The sequence below is a fragment of the Aquarana catesbeiana genome, linkage group LG10 (assembly GCF_042186555.1).
Source record: "Aquarana catesbeiana isolate 2022-GZ linkage group LG10, ASM4218655v1, whole genome shotgun sequence".
In the NCBI taxonomy this organism is placed as follows: domain Eukaryota; kingdom Metazoa; phylum Chordata; class Amphibia; order Anura; family Ranidae; genus Aquarana; species Aquarana catesbeiana.
In genome coordinates this window covers 116,214,537-116,233,270 of record NC_133333.1, presented here as the reverse complement: position 1 = coordinate 116,233,270, position 18,734 = coordinate 116,214,537, and the positions used below count along the sequence as shown (strand labels likewise).

The 18,734-nt window shown below is 42.0% G+C and overlaps 1 protein-coding gene across 2 annotated transcripts in view; it reads left to right on the top strand.

The window, feature by feature from the left end:
- Positions 1-15,531, top strand: part of REXO2 (RNA exonuclease 2) — a 47,658-nt gene extending 32,127 nt beyond the window's left edge. For both annotated transcript variants that reach the window (XM_073602512.1, XM_073602513.1), the window contains exon 7: positions 15,205-15,531. In XM_073602512.1, the coding sequence (XP_073458613.1) occupies positions 15,205-15,316 (112 nt within the window). In that variant the 3' untranslated portion in view covers positions 15,317-15,531. The remainder of the gene's footprint in view (positions 1-15,204) is intronic.
- Positions 15,532-18,734: the final 3,203 nt, after the last annotated feature.

Sequence of the window (18,734 nt, the reverse complement as noted above, 5' to 3'; positions counted from 1 at the left end):
CATGCAGTACTTCAATGGAAATGAAACCTGTTGGAGCAAAGGGTGCTCTCATATCCAAGCCTAAGTCCCACAGAAGGAACAAGGATTTCCCTCAAGGTCATATATAGATTGTTATCTGGAAGAAGCATCAGGTCACTGCTTTGCACCTATCTGCAGCCTGTGAAAAAATAAAGTAGAGATCCCTTAAATGGCGTTGTATGCCAGACTAACCCCTATTGCTGACTGTAAAATGTCAAGGATATTGGCTAGAGCAAGGAACACAGGAGAGAAAGCTTTGCTGAGCAAACAAAACAAACTTCTCTCATATCCCCTCCTATGTAGCGTTCATGGATGATCTTCTGGTCACCAGGATCTGAACAACATCAGATGAGAATCCCTGCACCTCTGGTGTAGCCTATTCCATAGCAAGGCTATTAAAAGTAGTCCAATTGGATTGGGGTGCTGTTACTGACCTTGCCATAGAAGAATTAATTTGATCAGAGACAAAAATCAGACAGAAAATTCCATGGCACCCTGCACCTTGTATGACGGAGTCTTTGCATTGGTATCCTGTTGCAAATATCAGAAGCTGCATGTTCAGTGAAGTCTCCCTGAGAACTACTGCTGGAGTGCCCCATAGGGCCAATATTGACATAACCGAATCAATAATTGATTTTGCTTCCTTGGCAAGAAGACCAATTTTACCTGACTAAGTGGTTCTCTGCCCCACAAAAGGTTTATTTGCAAGATGTAACAAGAAGAGACTTGATGTCCCCTTGTCAGGCAATGTAGGTTACTACTGTCTTGTTGTCAACCTTACTCAGGCCCCCTCAAAGATCCTGAAAAGCTTGCAATGCTAAAAAAAGGCTTCTTTTTCCATTCAAGATATTTGGGGAGTCTGCGCTTCACCGCTCTCCAATGGTCTTGCACTTGTTTCTTCAGATCTTAGATTCCCCAGCCCCAGAGACTGACATCTGGCTTCAGGATCATCCTATCTCCTGGGTTGAGAGGCATGCCTCCAAAAAAGCACAGTGGCAATGTCCAAAATTCCAGTTCTTGTTGAATTTGTTTAGGTACAAAGATTTTCTGATCTATATAGCCCAGCTCATAGGCTAAAGAAAGCAAAATTGAAACGCCCTCCTGTGCCACCTCGCCCAAGGTACCACCACTGCCAACAAGATCTTTCAAAAAGATTCCTTGGACTGTGCCAATTCTGTAAAAATCACCTAAACTGGAATTGACATCTGGCCACTGAAAAATCTCACATGCCTCTGGTGCTCGACATTGATCAGTACATGGAAATATGAGTCGGCCGATCGATTGATACCAACTGGTCCTCCAGCTGAACTGTCCCTGTGACTGTCTGCATGAACCATCTCGACCAATTGGCGTATATAAACACATTTGATTTCTTCAAACTAAAACAGGCCAGAAGGCTCCTGCCTTAGGTACTAGAAAAACTGGGGAGAAAGGCCCCCAGATGATTCCATGTTTTCGGCATTACTGGCATGATGGCCCTGTAGAAAGTATAAAAATCTTGTCAACAGCTTCTCTTCTGAGATCTGTTGGACATAGATTAAATGGATTCAGTGGTCAGCTTTGGAATTTTCCATTGTACGCCCACCTGCCTTCTGGACCCACTGGTCTTTGATCACTGTCGTCCAAACCCTCCGGAAGGAGGCTACAATCGTCAACATTCATTCAGGCCCCCTGGCCAACTGGAAGAGACTGGTTGGACCCACCTTCAAAAAAAACCTTCCAGCCATCTTAGTAGCTTACTCTGGACTTGATTACATGTTAAAATTAATTTTAAGACACCTCCACTGTGAGGTGACTTAAAACTGTAAATCTATAGCCTGTCCTATAAGATTTGGCCTCCTGCACCCTCTGAAGTTTAGTAGGCTTGAGTGAAGGATGGCGAGATCCTCTTACTAGTCCGTGGCCAGACTTTTTTCCTCCTGTCATTCGCTTAATTGCGTTGTTCGGTGTTTGGCCAAACAATAACCCCCCCCCCCCATTATAGGAGATGTTAAAGGCTTGTGTAGACGTTCCACCTGCCTTCCAGTGGTGTAACCAAAATGCTCTCATAGCAGCGACTGGGTGCGCCAGTGCTTGTACTAGGTCTATCAAAAGCATGAACCAAAAGTCAGTTGCCAGGTTCCAATCTTTCCAGAAACTGTGCCAAATCTTGTAGCTTCCAGTGTTGAATGTAATGCCTTATCTAAAGTTAATATATATCAAGGTTAACATCTTGCTGATTGGCAGGCAAAATCTGTCGCTGTATAGATTCTGTGAAAGCCTGATGGCCAGATCACCACAATTTGTGTTCCAGATGTGTTCCTGCATGAGTGTTTTGATGCATTAGGAATGCATCTTGCCGCTTCTAGATGTGTTCCATACAGAAACAATGCAACATTCTACTTTTGTTGACTGTACTAGAATGCGCTGTACTGGTGTGAACTATGTAACCTGGAATCAAAGTTAAACACTGTCCATGCGTTCTTGATGCAGAATAAAGAGGCACTGGACTGCATTTGGTGTGAACAAGTCCACTTTCTCATCCATAGGATCTCTGAAGGCAACCAAGTTATAAAAAGGCAAAGACACTTGCTTCACCAGACACTAGAGGGCAGCATCCACCCCTGGAAGCGCAGTGCACAAACATACAGCAGCCATCATATATGGATAAAATTTAGAGAACCTGTTACTGTAAATTGGTCTTCTAACAAGGTATCTGTCATCCTTCATCAATGAGCACTTTACGCTCTATCATTATGGGTGTTGCTTGTGGTGTGGATATCTGTAGCATCCTTTCCACAATAGCTGCCTTAATAGGGCTTAGATTTTTTCACAACCACATCCTTGTTAGGGAACCTGTGCAGTTTCATTTCTCTGCCACTGCAGACTGCATGCAGGCCCAAAATGCATTGTGAGCTAGGTGAGGCATTCTCTATCATGCTGACATAAATGCCAGTTTCCTGGATCCTGACCCTTCACAGGGTAAGTGGAAACAACTCCTTCATAGTGTATAGACCACATGCTTAAGTGGATGTGAACCTAAGGCTAGGTTTCTACTAGTGCGACTTTTCATGCGATTTGGGACTTTAAAGTCGCATGACAAGTCGTACCCCATGATTTCCAATGAGTACCAAGTGGAAACAGTGGTAACACTGCTCTAACCCAGTATGAAAAAATTAAAGCTGCTGCACACAAATGTGACAAATATTCAAAACAGACTGAGGAGAAAAAATGTAGCGCTAAAACAAACAAAAACCAAAATGTGTGTGTGTGTATATAAATAAACTTCAGTGACCAGTGGATGGTATCCACTGTCATGAAAAGAGCAAAACTCAAGTTCAATGACTCGTGAACATTGTCCACTGTGACATGGGTATGGGCGATATGAGTGATAAAGTCCCACAGTGCGGTAAAATATAAAATCCAATATGAGTGGAAAATCTTCTAATATGTGATTGATCAACATGGAAATCTTGAGGTAGAAATAGGTGAAATACTCTTACCAGAACGGGTGAATTCGAATGTCGGAGACACCGAATCAAACAGGCTTAGAGATCCAGTTGGATGGCTGAAAAGAAGTGGTCCTTTGAGATCCGGGACTTTCATCTCCCTCCAGGACAGCCATCCAACTGGATCTCTAAGCCTGTTTGATTCGGTGTCTCCGACATTCGAATTCACCCGTTCTGGTAAGAGTATTTCACCTATTTCTACCTCAAGATTTCCATGTTGATCAATCACATATTAGAAGATTTTCCACTCATATTGGATTTTATATTTTACCGCACTGTGGGACTTTATCACTCATATCGCCCATACCCATGTCACAGTGGACAATGTTCACGAGTCATTGAACTTGACTGACTTTTACTTTGAGTTTTGCTCTTTTCATGTTGCAGTGGATACCATCCACTGGTCACTGAAGTTTTATTTCTATACACATATTTTGGTTTTTGTTTTGTTTTAGCGCTACATTTTTTCACCTCAGTCTGTTTCTCATGAGTACCGTTCATATCTGTGCGACTTCAAGACGCAGCGACCTCAAAGTGGTCCCTGCACTACTTTGGTCCCACTTTGATGCAACGTAAGGTCCATAGACCTCAAGAATACATAAGCATTGCTTCTCGCGCGACTTTGGGGACGCAATAGTGGAAACATAGCCTAATACATGAAATTTGAGCTTGGCACATAAATCTTCAGTGTCCTGTAGCTCTCTCCTGACCCATTCTTCTGTTATCAGCCTGATAACTCCTGACAAATTCCTGGACACATCAGAAAAAAGCCGCCTGACATTTCTGTCTAGGGAGGCTGCTATAAATAGATTAGCAGGGAGCTGGCCCTGTACAAAACGTGATGAGAGGGGGTGTGTGCGCCTTTCCTCCAATCAGCGATTTACGCTGTGTTGGCTGTAAGCCCAAACACCACACTCTGTGTTAAACAGGAAGAGAACATTTCCTAACACGATCTGAACTTTCTAAACAGTATAAAAATGTGAAGCAGCAGATATACATGTAGAAACTTATGTAGGGAGATTTGGTTCATCTCTGTGTATCATTTGAGGCCATTCACTTCACTGGGTGTATGGAGGGTTTACATCCACTTTAATGAATGTGACAACCTGTTAGGTGTCATTGTCCTGGTCAGGACAAGATGATTGTTGGCAGGTTTTATGTTTTTTTTGGGGTTTTTTTTGAGCATTTTGCGTTCAGGGTTTCTGATTCTAAAATAATGCAAAACCCCTAATTTGCATAATCTCCTTAGGCACTCTTTTAAGAACCATGTCCCACGTCGTCCCACGTCACCCCCTTCTACCTTTGCTAATCTTCTGTGCCACTAACAGGTGTGAAAAGCTCATATTTGCTCAAAATATATGGAGAAAAACATATTACCTCTCACTAAAAAATATGGCACCCTCTGCCTTCATCCACTCATCTTAGAAGCATCAAGTGAGCTTCAGGCAGCATTTCCAAAGGCAGACATCAGACACAGTTAAGCTGGACACATGCTTTACTATCTTCTCTGGATTTCTTCCCTCAGATTCACCAAAACCACACAACAAGAGGCCAAACCCAAGAGTCTCGATTTGTATGCAGTTAGTCAGGCCCTTGCACTACATGAAGTTACATAGTGTGTATGGGGTCCTAAAGTCTGAGACAAAAAAACAGTCAGATTATCAAGCCCGCAGTAGTACACAGCACAGCAAGGGAGCAAGGACAGCACATCCAGAGACAGACAGGAGAGTCAGAATCTGAGGTAAGTCCTTTACCTGTGTCCCTGCACCCTGTGACACCATTCACAGCCTCTCTCAGAAAAAACTTACTTACCAACTGCAATCAACAGGTGGCCTGGAGCAGACCAAAAAAGAACAACTGTCTTAGTTGGGGAGGAGCTGCCTTTTATTCAGCTATACAGGTGGTACTGTGGGGCTCCAGAGGAGATGTTAACCCATTGTGTGCTGATGGGAGGATGGGCCAGGAAATATATAAATATATATGTGTGTGTTTGAGTCATCTGACAAGGGATGATTCCTGTCCAGTCAGACAAAGCCAGCCATAGGCAGGCTGCTGCTGTGCTTTAGTATTGTTTCGGGAATTATTTGTCATGTAAAGATTGTATAGATTTAGCATAAAGTGGAGTAAACTTAAAAAGGGGGCCCTTAGACTCTATATTACTCTATTTAAAGCAATAATACAACATAATTGAAGTACCCTTAGGATTTATGTAAACTCCAATAAAGGTTACATAGTTGTTGAGGTTGAAAAAAGACACAGGTCCATCAAATCCAACCTGTGTGTGTGCTTTAATGTAAAAATTACATTATATATCCCTGTATGTTGTGGTCGTTTAACTTCAAAAAAACTATCGACGCTCCCCGCTGAAACCACTGCTTGTGGAAGAGAATTCCACATCCTTACTGCTCTTACAGTAAAGAACCCTCTATGCAGTTTAAGGTTAAACCGCTTCTCTTCTACTTTTAGTGAATGGCCGCGTGTTTTATTAAATTCACTTGTGCGAAAATTTTATCCTTATTGTTGGGTCACCAGTATGGTATTTATACATTGAAATCATATCCCCTCTCAAGCGTCTCTTCTCCAGAGAGAATAAGTTCAATGCTTGCAGTCTTTCTCCATAGCTGAGGTCCTCCAGTCCCTTATTAACTTTGTAGCCCTTCTCTCAACCCTTTCCAGATCCAGCACATCCTTCCTGAGGACTGGTGCTCAGAACTGGACGGCATACTCCAGGTGCAGTCGGACCAGAGTCTTGTAGAGTGGGAGAATTCTCGTTTATCTCTGAAGTTAATCCCCTTTTTAACCTGTTAAGGACCAGCCATCGCAGTTGTACTGCGGCAGATTGGCTCCCCTGGGCTAATCGCCGTAGCTGTACGTCAGCTGCTTTAAGAGCTGTAGGGGGCACGCGACTGCAATGCCAGTGCACGTGGCCGGCGGCCGTGATGCCCGTGGCCTCCCCTGACAGATCTCCATTCTGTCAGGGGAGGATACAGATCTCCTGTTCCTACTGTTTAGGAACAGAGATCGGTCTCCTCCCACAGGCAGTCCCATCCCCCCCCTCCAGCTAGAAACACTCCCTAGGTAACCGTTAACCCCTTTATCACCCCCTAGTGTTAACCTCTTCCTTGCCGGTGACATTTATACAATAATCTGTGGCTATTTTTAGCTCTGATCGCTGTATAAAGATCCATGATCCCAAAAAAAGTGTTAAGTGTCTGATCTGTCTGTCGCAGTGCTGCTAAAAAATCGCAGATCACCACCATTACCAGTAAAAAAAATTTTTTAAATTATAATAAAAATGCCATAAATCTATTCCCTATTTTGTAGACCTTATAACTTTTGCACAAACCAATCAATATACGCTTATTTCGGTATTTTTGGGGAAAATAAAATGTATATCGGCCTAAACTGAGTAAGAATTTTTTTTTTTTTTTTTTTTTTTTTTATATATATATATATATTTTTTGGGGGGATATTACAGCAAAAAGTAAATATATTGCTTTTTTTTTTTTTTTTTTTTTCAAATTGACGCTCTGTTTATAGTGCAAAAAAAAAACGCAGAGGTGATCAATACTACCAAAAGAAAGCTCTATTTGTGGGGAAAAAAGGGACCTCAATTTTGTTTGGGTGCAATGTTGCACGACCGCGCAATTGTCGGTTAAAGCAACGCAGTGCCATATTGCAAAAAATGGCCTGGTCATTAAGGGATCAAATCCTTCCGGTCCTTAAGTGGTCAGTGCATGCCAATATTCTGTTTGCTTTGTTAGCAGCAGCCTGGCATTGCATGCTATTGCTGAGCCTATCATCTACTAGGACCCCCAGGTCCTTTTCCATCCTAGAGGTTCTCCCCCTAGTGAGTAGATTGCTTTCATATTTTTAGCACCCAAATGCATTATTTTAAGATTTTCAGCATTAAGCCTCGTTTGCTATGTAGTTGCCCACCCCATTAATTTGTTTATATCTTCTTGCAAGGTTTCCACATCCTGCATAGAAGTTATTGCACTGCTTAGCTTAGTATCGTCCGCAAATATGGAGATTGATCCGTTTATCCCATCCTCCAGATCATTTATGAATAAATTAAATAGGATTGGTCCCAGGTTATTTGCAGCATAATGGTACCATGTTCCCATAAGACTGGTATTAAAAGAAAGCACAAGCCAGCTGACCCATTTTTAAACTGATCTGAGGTCTACAGGGTTGGGAGATATGCTTGCATGTACTTCAAAGCAGAAGTGAACAGGTAAAGGGGTCCTTAAGAGTTAATGCATTAAACCCATGTAACACAATGCCTTACAGGAGTGTTACACAGTTGAATTGCAGAAGCCTTTACTTGGAATTAGTCTATCTAATGATATGCTGGTGCAAATAACATTTCACTAACATTAAATGGAATGCAGATGAGTGAACAGACCTGGAAAAGGGTTTGGAAATACTGATATTGGTAAGCTGAGCTGCAGGATGACAAACCACCTTTGAATATATCTAAAGACTGTATTTAGTTTACCACAAAGTACATGCAATTGTGGTAGAAGTAGAGTTTTGAACTTTTATAAATAAAATCTTAAACACAGACTATATTTTTTGATCTTTGTGCCATTGCTGTGGTGGTCAGTGTGGGAAGGGACAGACCAGCTTCAACACTACCAAAAAGTGCTAGAGTAACTTAGTCTTGATTTGTACTTGTTTGCATGATCTATTTTCCATAGGTTTAGTACGGCAACCCATTGATTGCTGGAAGGTGATGGGTAGAATTGCATCTTTGCCTTGCCCTCCTGGAGTGCTCCTCCCCCACTTGCAGAGTGGCACAAGGGAGCGACATACCTAAGTGTATTGCGCAGCTTCCGCCAGCCTTCCTCCCACCCATTCCAGCCACTTGTATTTGACCTCATCTGGGGCAGGTGAGTGAGGAAGGCAGGCGGGATAAGCACACAAGAAGAGCTCTGCTCTGCATATGGGAGAAAAATCTCTACTGACTCCTATAATCTGCTCTACATACTACTAACTAGGTACTAATGACCCCTGTACGCTGCCCTAGGTACTAATGACCCCTGTACGCTGCCCTACATATTTACTTCCACTGTCCAGAACTTAACCCAGCCAGTTGGGCCTAAACTCTGGGCAGGCAGCTAATCAAGCAAGTCAGTGTGTAGTACCAGTTGTTCTCACTTCATGATGAACCCTGACTGCATTCGATTTGTGGGGGTGACCAATTACGCTCCAGACATTAAAAAAAAAAAAAAAAGTTGTGAATGAAGTGCATGCCAATTTTTAATTTTTTTTTTTTTCTGAAATTACCTTTATCTTTATCGTACATCATAGGACACAGAGCCTCAAGTAATTGCTTGGTGGGTTATGGGCCTACCTTCAGGTGTTGACACTGGTATAACCAATACAGGAAGTTGACTCCCCTATATAACCCCTCCTCCTTCCAGGTGTCCTCAGTTTTTTCGCCAGTGTCTAAGGTGTTGGTTGGATTTAAAAAACCTCCACAACCGGATCTATCCTCGCCACTGAGGCCATAGGATGGTACCTGGGCCTCGCATTGAAGAACGAGGTTTTGCCTGTAAGCTTCTCTTTGAGAGCTGGACCCTAGGAACCAGGACTCTCTTTGGTTTTTCATATTACCTAAAGTTGGTCCTGAGGGGTGCTATACAGGTCCAAAGGAGCGGAACCCCTATTAAAAAGGGCCCCAGTCTTTGAAGGTTTAACTACGCTGCCCGCCATGATGGGTGAAAGTTGGATCTGTCTGTTAAATCAGCAGTATCCTGCAGCGAGGATAAGGTAAGGGGAGAAGCCTAGGAACTGTAAAAAGTCCACCTATGCCCTTTTCTCCAAAAAATACATATATAAAATGTATAACTGTATGCCTTAAAATGTCTCCCCTTGAGGGAGTATATTACACTTGCCTAGTACGATGCCTTTTTCAGCAGCTCTGTGTCTGGCTATAGCAGCAGGTGTGGTCCCTGCAGCCAGAGGGGAGTTCTTAATTGAACCGATGGTGTTCCTCTTCTGAGGGCTCTAAAGGGGTTACAGCAGTAGTTTATGAACATACAAAACCAGCCATTTGCATTTTTTTTGTATAAAGTGAAGTCTTCCTTTAAAACTAGGAGCCTAACAAACACTGCTGATAAAAATTCCCCTCCCTCTCCCCTCTACTCCTGGAGAGGTGCGGTAACAGCTGACACTTGTGTAATCGGCTTCTCACCTGAGGTTTAACACAGACGCTCTCAGTTCATATGCTGAAGACAGAAGTCTGTCACACTAAGACACCGGAGCGCTGGGCATGTAAAGGTGTGTAAACAGGCATTTCCAGCACAGGAAATTTTATGGTACTCAGCATCAAAGGCTGATCCTTATGGTGACATTGTTTTCTTTTGCTAAAACTATTTTTCAGCAAATACCATAATTTGTTAAAGTGCCTCTGCTGTTGTGCTTAGCACATTTGATTTCCAGTGTACCACAAAGGTACCAAGGATTCCACCCCCAGGTGCTGGGAACTCCAGTCATGCCTCCACACTATCATCCTCTCCTGAGAGACCTGACATGGCAAGCCAGGGTGAGTCATTGGAAGCAATTGGTGGTGCAACTGCTTCTCACACTTCAGCCCCTGTGTATGTGACTGAAGATGCATTCTCCTCTGCCCTGTTGGGCTTAGAAGGAAGATTAACGGCTTTAATCGCATTCTCTATCCAAGAGGATAGGAAGCATGCTAGATCCCCTTCCCCACCTCAAACCCCCTTTTTCCAAGAGAGTGGGCACAGGATGAGGTGTTATCCTCAGGTGATCACGGGGAAAAACAAGCCAAAATTTTCCTCTGTGGAGGAAACAGTTGATGAACCTTATGCAACCACAGTCTGACAGATTGATGGTACAAACTCTTACAGAGATGGTTCATTCCACTTTTTATACTACTCCTAACAGAGTAAGCTGAAAGTCCAGGTCCCTTCTTTGGTTTAAAAAAAAAAAAAAAACCCTTTTACAGCACTTATTTATGCTGAATGGGATCATCTGGATAAGCATTTTTTCCCTCCAAAGAGTTTCCCAGTTCTCTATCATGGAGGAAAAATTCACAAAGGTTGGAAAGTACCAGCAGTAGACGCTGCGATTTCCAGCATCAATAAAGATGCAGAATTGCTTAACCATCCAACAAATAAGGAGTCTGCATTTTTTTTGGTTAAAATCCTCCTACCAATGGCGCTATGTTTTGCCATAGATGCCATAAAAGACCCTATCCACCAGGCGTCTCGCCTTGCGCTTGTGCTAAAACACATGCTTAGGACCCTGTGGTTAAAAGGGTTGGTCAGCCGAAGCATCTTGCAAAAAAGGGTGTCTGACTAGTTTCTCTTTTCATTTGGGAAGGTTTGGTGAAATACATCCAAATTATTTTTAGCAGTAAAGCTCTTTTGTCCAAAAGAAGGTATAAATGTCCTTTTATTTAAAGTGAAGCCACAAAAGCTCACAGGTTAAGTACTCTGAGGGCCAGTGCAGCCATGGGAGACTTCCTGACAGACATGGGTTCAGATCCACATGTCGGCGTTCACTAGTGAAGGAGCCACTCCTCACAGGTTAACTACTCTGATGGCCAGCGTAGCCATGGGAGGCTTCCTGAAAGACGCGGGACCTCGTCCTCACGTTGGCTCCTTGTGACCTTGGACAAGTCACTTAAACGGATTCCTTCCCCTGCGCAGGGGCAGCTGCCTCTAGGCAGCAGTGACGGCCTCCACCATCAGACTCTAGGACATGATTTCCAAGGAGTACTGTTCAGATCTGTGCGACTTCAAGGTAGTCTCTGCACTACTTTGGTACCACTTTGATGCGACTTGAGGTCCATAGACCTCTAGAATACACAGGCATTGTTTCCTGTCGCATCAAAATCGCGCCCCGACATATTCTCAGCGGCAGAAGATCACAGTAAAATCACGCAACTTTGGGGTTGCAATAGTGGAACTGAGCCTAAGAGGAGAAAATATTCAGCCCCTGTATACATGATTGAAAATGCGTTTTTCCTCCACCCTGCAGGGCCTAGAAGGAAAATTAGAGATTTTAATCGCATCCGCTATCCAAGGATGGGAAGCATGTTAGATCCCCCTTCCCCACCTGAGATCCTTTATCAAGGGAACAGTGGGTAGAGGATAAGGGATTACCCTTAGGTAATCGGGAAGAAAGGCAAACCGAGTACTCCTCTGCAGAGGAGACAACTAGAGTTGAACTTTTTTTCAGCTTCGCAATCTGAGAAATTGCTGGTACAAACCTCTTACAGAGCTGATTTGTGCCTCTTTCAAGCTACCTCTAGTAGAGTCAGCTGATAGTTCTGTTTTTTCTTAGGTTCCTTGGAACCTTCACTGCCTTTTTCATGCGTTTCCTGTACATGTACAGAGCCACGTAGAAATTCAACAGATCCATTCTAGATCTAAAAGAATCTAAATGAGTTCCTGAAGATCCGCTCCTTTCTATAGAGTCGATCAAGTCAGTAGTTTCTATCCTGCAAGGAGGAAGACTTCTGGCGCCTATCGGCATCAGGGATGCATATCTGCATGGCCATATATTTCCCGCTCACCAAAGGTTTCTGCGGTTCAAAGAAGAACAGCAGCATTTCAGTTTATAGCCTTGCTCTTCGGGCTAGCTACAGCACCTCAAGTGTTCACAAAAGTGCTAGCCCCACCTGTAGCCAGGTCAAGGGCACAGGGTTTAAACAGTCTTTGCATACCTAGACGATCTATTTGCTAATAGACCAATTGCTGTTCGGAGTAAGGTGTACGCATTACAACCAGTTACCTGGAAAGGTCTGGGTTGCGTTCTCAACCTAGTCAAGTCTCCATTAAAATTGCTAAAAAAGGGCTGCAGTATTTGGGTCTGATCATAGATACAGCCCAGAAAAAGGGTCTTCTTGCCCAAAAAAAACCCCACAACTCCATAAGAGTTGGTGCGGATGGTCAGGTCAAAAGGAGGTCCCTCCATTCGCCTTTTGCATGAGGTTGTTAGGATGGTGGCTTCATTCGAAGCAGTTCCCTTTGCCCAGTTCCATTCGAGACTGTTGCAAAACAGTATTCTATTTGCTTGGAACAAAACGATCCAAGCTTTGGACTTGCCAATGCGGCTGTCACCAAGGGTGTCCCAAAGCCTCAATTGGTGGTTACTAAAGAATGTCCTAAAGGGTAAATCCTTCAGACCACTTATCTGGAAAGTGGTAATGACAGAGAAGACAACTGTCCAAGGACAATGTTCAAGAACCGAAAGAGCCTTGCCCATCAACATCCTAGAGATTTGGGCAGTGCGTCTGGCTCTAAAAGCCTGGACTTCCAGGTTAAGGGATTGTCCCGACAGGATCCAATCCGTCAATGCCACGGCTGTGGCCTTTATCAATCACCAAAAGGGGCACCAAGAATCTCTCAGTGCAGAGAGAAGTGAACCATATTCTAACTTGGGCAGAAAGAAATATTCCGTGCCCATCGGCAGTCTTCATTCCGGGAAGGGGGACTCCGGATGTAGATCTTCTAACATCCAGTGCAACATAAAGTTAGTCAACTTTGTGTCCACAACAAAGGATCCATTCGCATGCAGAACAGATGCGTTGGTGATATTCGCATGCAGAACAGATGCGTTGGTGATACTGTGGGATCAGCTTTCACTGATCTATGCATTTCCCCCTATTCAGTTACTGCCTCGCCTTCTTTGCAGGATCAAGCTGGAAAGAAAACCGGTAATTCTGGCAGAACCAGCATGGCCCAGAAGGTCATGGTATGCAGAGATCGTAAAGATGGCAGTGGAGGATCTGTGGTCCCTTCCACTAAGGCCAGATATTCCATCCTACTTTACGAATGTTAAATTTAACGGCCTGGCTATTGAGACCCACATTCTGAAAAGACGTGAGCTTTCCAGGGTAGTTATTTCTACTTTAATGCTAGGAAGCCAGCTTCTAGAGCTATATATATTATAGAGTTTGGAAAGCTTATGTTTCCGGGTGTGAATCCAAGGCTCGGCACCCTCTGAGATATATTAAAGGCAGAATTCTTGCCTTTCTACGAGTAGGCGTAGAGATGAAGTTGGCCCTGAGTACTATTAAGGGCCAAGTCTCAGCCTTATCAATTTTATTTCAAAGACCACTTGCTACGCATTCTTTAGTCCGGGATTTCATGCAAGGAGTGATGCGGATTAATCCGCCAGTTAAATCACCCTTAAGCCCTTGGAGCTTGAATTTAGTTTCAGGCTTTCATCTGAATGAAGATATTGTCCTGCCATAGTTTTTTCCAAAACCATCTTCCAAGGAAGAAAAGTCACTACATTGTCTTGATGTGGTGAGAGCAGTGAAGATCTATTTAAAGAAAACTGCTCAGATTCGTAAGACTGATGTCTTATTTATTCTGCCAGAGGGTCCTAAGAAAGGACAGGCAGCGTCAAAATCCACTGTGGCTAAGTGGATTCGGCAAGTTATAATTCAAACTTATGATTTAAGGGGAAACATTCCCCCTTTTCAAGTTAAGGCACACTCTACCAGAGCGGTTGGTGCTTCTTGGGCAGTGCGTCACCAGGCCTCCATGTCTCAGATCTGCAAGGCCGCAACTTTGGTCTTCAGTACATACATTTACAAAGTTTTATCAAGTAGATGTAAGATGGAATGAGGATATCGCCTTTGGGCGCAGTGTGCTGCAGGCAGCAGTATAATTCCTCAAGGTCTTGGGGGTGCCCTACGAGTTGTGTCTCCCTCCCCTCAAGTAGCATTGCTACGGGACATCCCACCAAGTAATTACTTGAGGCCCTGTGTCCTATGATGTACGATAAAGAAAATAGGATTTTTAAAACGGCTTACCTGTAAAATCCTTTTCTTGGAGTACATCATAGGACACAGAGCTCCCGCCCCACTGTTTTATGGGGTGAAAGTATATTACTTATATTGCTTGGCTACAAAAACTGAGGACTCCTGGAAGGAGGAGGGGGTTATATAGGTCAGTCAACATCCTGTATTGGTTATACCAGTGTCAACACCTGAAGGTAGGCCCATAACCCATCAAGTAATTACTTGAGGCTCTGTGTCCTATGATGTACTCCAAGAAAAGGATTTTACAGGTAAGCTGTTTTAAAAATCCTATTTTTTTTTTTTCTATTTTTTTTTTTTTTCTATTTTTTTTTTTTTTTCAGCACCAAAAGATTTGTCTGCTCAATGACCAGGTCATTTTGCGATACGGCACTGCGTCGCTTTAACTGACATTTGTGCAGTCGTGTGATGTTGTACCCAAACAAATTTGACATCTTTTTCCCACATCTTCAAACACTCAACCGTGCGTCCTTCACCAATGTGTGAGTGGCATTAAAAATTAATGGCTACCCCACCCGTCTGCAAAAGAGTAATGTTTTCTGCCTGCAGATAGGGGGCAGCATGCGATTAGCACATATTCCCCCTCCAACCCGCATGTGTGTGAACCTAGCCTTGCACAGAACAGGTGACTGGAGCGGATAAAAAAAATAGGTAAATGTACAGTTTTTATACAGGTTAGGGAGGAAACAATTTTAAAAATTTATTTAGGTATTCCTTCTGCCTTATTTCTTTAAATAAAAAAATTTTAAAAAAGGGGTATGATGGCACACACCCTGGTGATTTTTTTTTTTTTTTTTTTATGTGGTTTAGGTAGATCTCCACCTCTCAATGGTTGCCTGTCCTTGCTCTACATTGAATGATTTTGTTTTTTGTTTTTTTACTTTTCAGAGCTCTGGATGATATCATAGAGAGCATCAAGGAACTGCAGTTTTACAGAGAGAACATTTTCAAGAAGAATGAAAGAAACCACATAGGCGATGGAAGAAATCTTCAGAGCTAATTTTGCAGTTGTAGTAGTATCTCAGCAGTGAATATTGTCCCTGTGCTTTGTCATCAGAAATGCTATTGTATGAGCAGTTGGAAGGGTTGATGATATGATATAGCAGTAATGGGGAAAATTGGGACATGTTTAACAAGTTTTACATGTTTAACAAAGGGTTTTTGTTTTGTTTTTTGCTATCAATAAAATATCAATTTGAACTTGTAAAATTTGAACACCGATGCTTCTTGTGTTGTGTTGCCATATTTACCTAAATGAGGAGAAATCCATTTCTAGTCAGTGTTTTTTCTTTCTTTGATATTATCAGTTCTCTATTTCTTGTGGAATATGAGAGTTCTATACCCACTTCTTTGCACCTCCATTCATAAACTTTCTAATTATCAAGACCATGTATGAGAGAGGGAGTGCCAAAATATACCCACCCATCCCTTCTATTCCCTGTTCTCTTGAAGCTTAAAGTGGTGGTCCGGCCAAAATTATACTTTTTAAATAAAAATACCCATATAATACACAAGCTTAATGTATTCTAGTAAAGTTAGTCTGTAAACTAAGGTCTGTTTTGTTTGTTTATAGCAGCAGTTTGTTATTTTATAAACTTACAGCAGGCCGTGGCCATCTTAAGTGTGGGCATCTGAAGCCAGACTGTATTTCTTCCTGGATCTCATCCTTGCAGATCTTGCACATGCTAAGTGCAGCACAAGCAGTGTAATAGGTTTCAGGTCAGGTTTCCATAGCAACAGCAGTGTCAGAGGAAGTTGCCGCCCCTTCCCAGAAGGCATTGCAAACAGGAAATGATGCGATGAGCCACGGCTAGGGAGGAGGAAGTGAAAAATGAATACAGCAAATATACAGTAGGTGCTGAGAAAAAAAATAATATCCAATTCGTTTGCAGTGCACAGTTTAGTGAGGGATGCTGAAGAGTTGTAAAAGTGGGTGGAACTCCACTTTAAAGTGATTGTAAACTATCACCTTGTAAAATAACCCATTCTGTTTTAAAATAGAAATAAAGGCAAAACATTTGTGTGTGTATGTATGTATATATATCTAGTGTGTGTGTGTGTGTGTGTGTATATATATGTATATATGTGTATATATATATATATATATATATATATATATATATATATATATATATATATATATATATATATATATATATATATATATATATATATATAAATTTATAAATTTTTTACAAAAAGATTAAACTCAGTGCTGCTCTTAAATGTGCAAGTAAATTAGTGAACAATAATATTTAAAGTGCCTGTGAAAGCATATCAAGTGCAATCAAAAATAGAATAAAGTCCTATGGTGCAAAGTAACATGTCCACTTCTGATTGTGAGGATAAGTGCCACTCCGTGGTGCCCTCCTGGGTCCCCACTCACCAGAAATAATCTTTAACCACTTCAGCCCCGGATGATTTGGCTGCTCAATGACCGGAGCACTTTTTACAATTTGGCACTGCCCTGCTTTAACTGGTAATTGCGCATGCAATGTTGTACCCAAACAAAATTTGTGTCTTTTTTTTTCCCCACAAATAGAGCTTTCTTTTGATGGTATTTGATTGCCCCTGCAATTTTTTTTTTTTTTTTTTTTTTGCAATATAAACGGAAAAAGACTGAAAATTTTGATAAATTATATTTTCTACTTTTTTGTTATAAAGAAAAAAATTATTAAACTTAATTTTAGTCATACATTTAGGCCAAAATGTATTCAGCCACATGTCTTTGGTAAAAAAAAAAGTCAATAAGTGTATATTTATCGGTGTGCGCAAAAGTTGTAGCGTCTACAAACTAGGGTACATTTTCTGGAATTTACGCAGCTTTTAGTTTATGACTACCTATCTCATTTCTTGAGGTGCTAAAATGGCAGGACAGTACAACCCCCCCCCCCCCAAATGACCCCATTTTGGAAAGTAGACATCCCAAGGAAATTGCTGAGAGGCATGTTGAGCCCATTGAATATTTTATTCACACAAAATACATTCTGCTGCGTCTCCCGAGTATGGGGATACCTCATGTGTGAGAATTTTTGGGAGCCTAGCCTAGTACAGGACCCCGAAAACCAAGCACCGCCTTCAGGATTTCTAAGGGTGTACATTTTTTATTTCACTCCTCGCTACCTATCATAGTTTTGGAGGCCATGAAATGACAAGATAGCACAAAACCCCCCAAATGACCCCATTTTGGACAGAAGACACTTCAAGCTATTTGCTGAGAGGCATGTTGTGTCCATGGAATATTTTTTATATTTTGCCACAAGTTTCGGGAATATTAACATTTTTTTTTTTCTTTACACAACGTTGTCACTAAATTATATATTGTTCAAACTCAGCATGGTTATATGTGGAATTGCACCCCAAAATACATTCTGCTGCTTCTCCTGAGTATGGGGATACCACATATGTGGGACTTTTTGGCATTCTAACCGTGTACAGGACCCCGAAAACCAACCGCTGCCTTCGGGCTTTCTAAGGGCGTACATTTTTATTTCACTCCTCACTGCCTATCACAGTTTCAGGGGCCATTAAATGCCCAGATAGCACAACCCCCCCCCCCCCAATCACCCCATTTTGGAAAGTAGACACCCCAAGCTATTTGCTGAGAGGCATGTTGAGTATTTTGCAGATCTCACCTTTTGTCACAGTTTTGAAAAAAGAAAAAAAATAATTTTTCTTTTCTTTTCTTCATTTTCAAAAATAAATGAGATCTGCAAAATGCTCACCATGTCTCTTAGCAAATACCATGGGGTCATTTGGGGGGGGTTGTGCTATCTGGACATTTCGGGGGCCTCCGTAACTGTGATAGGTAGTGAGGCGTACGCCTTTAGAAATCCTGAAGGCGGTGATTGGTTTTTGTGGTCCTGTACACGGCTAGGCTCCCAAAAAGTATCACACATGTGGTATCACCGTACACAGGAGAAGCAGCAGAATGTATTTTGGGGTGTAATTCCACATATAACCATGCCATGTTTGAACAATATATAATTTAGTGACAACTTTGTGTTAAAAAAAAAAAATTGTAATTTTCCCGAAACTTATGTCAAAATCTAAAATATTCCATGGACTCAACATGCCTATCAGCAAATAACGTCTACTTTCCAAAAAGGGAGGTGAATTGGGGGGGGGGGTTGAATTGTCCTGGAATTTTATGCACAACATTTAGATGCTTATGTCCCACTCTTCAAACCACTTGACGACAAAGCCCTTTCTGACACTTTTTGTTTACATGAAAAAATATTTTTTTGCAAGAAAATTACTTTGAACCCCAAACGTTATATATTTTTTTTAAAGCAAAGGCCCTACAGATTAAAAGGGTGGGTGTTGCATTTTCTTTTTTTCACCCAGTATTTGCGCAGCGATTTTTCAAACGCAAAATTTTAATGCACTAAAACACACTATACTGCCCAAATGTTTGA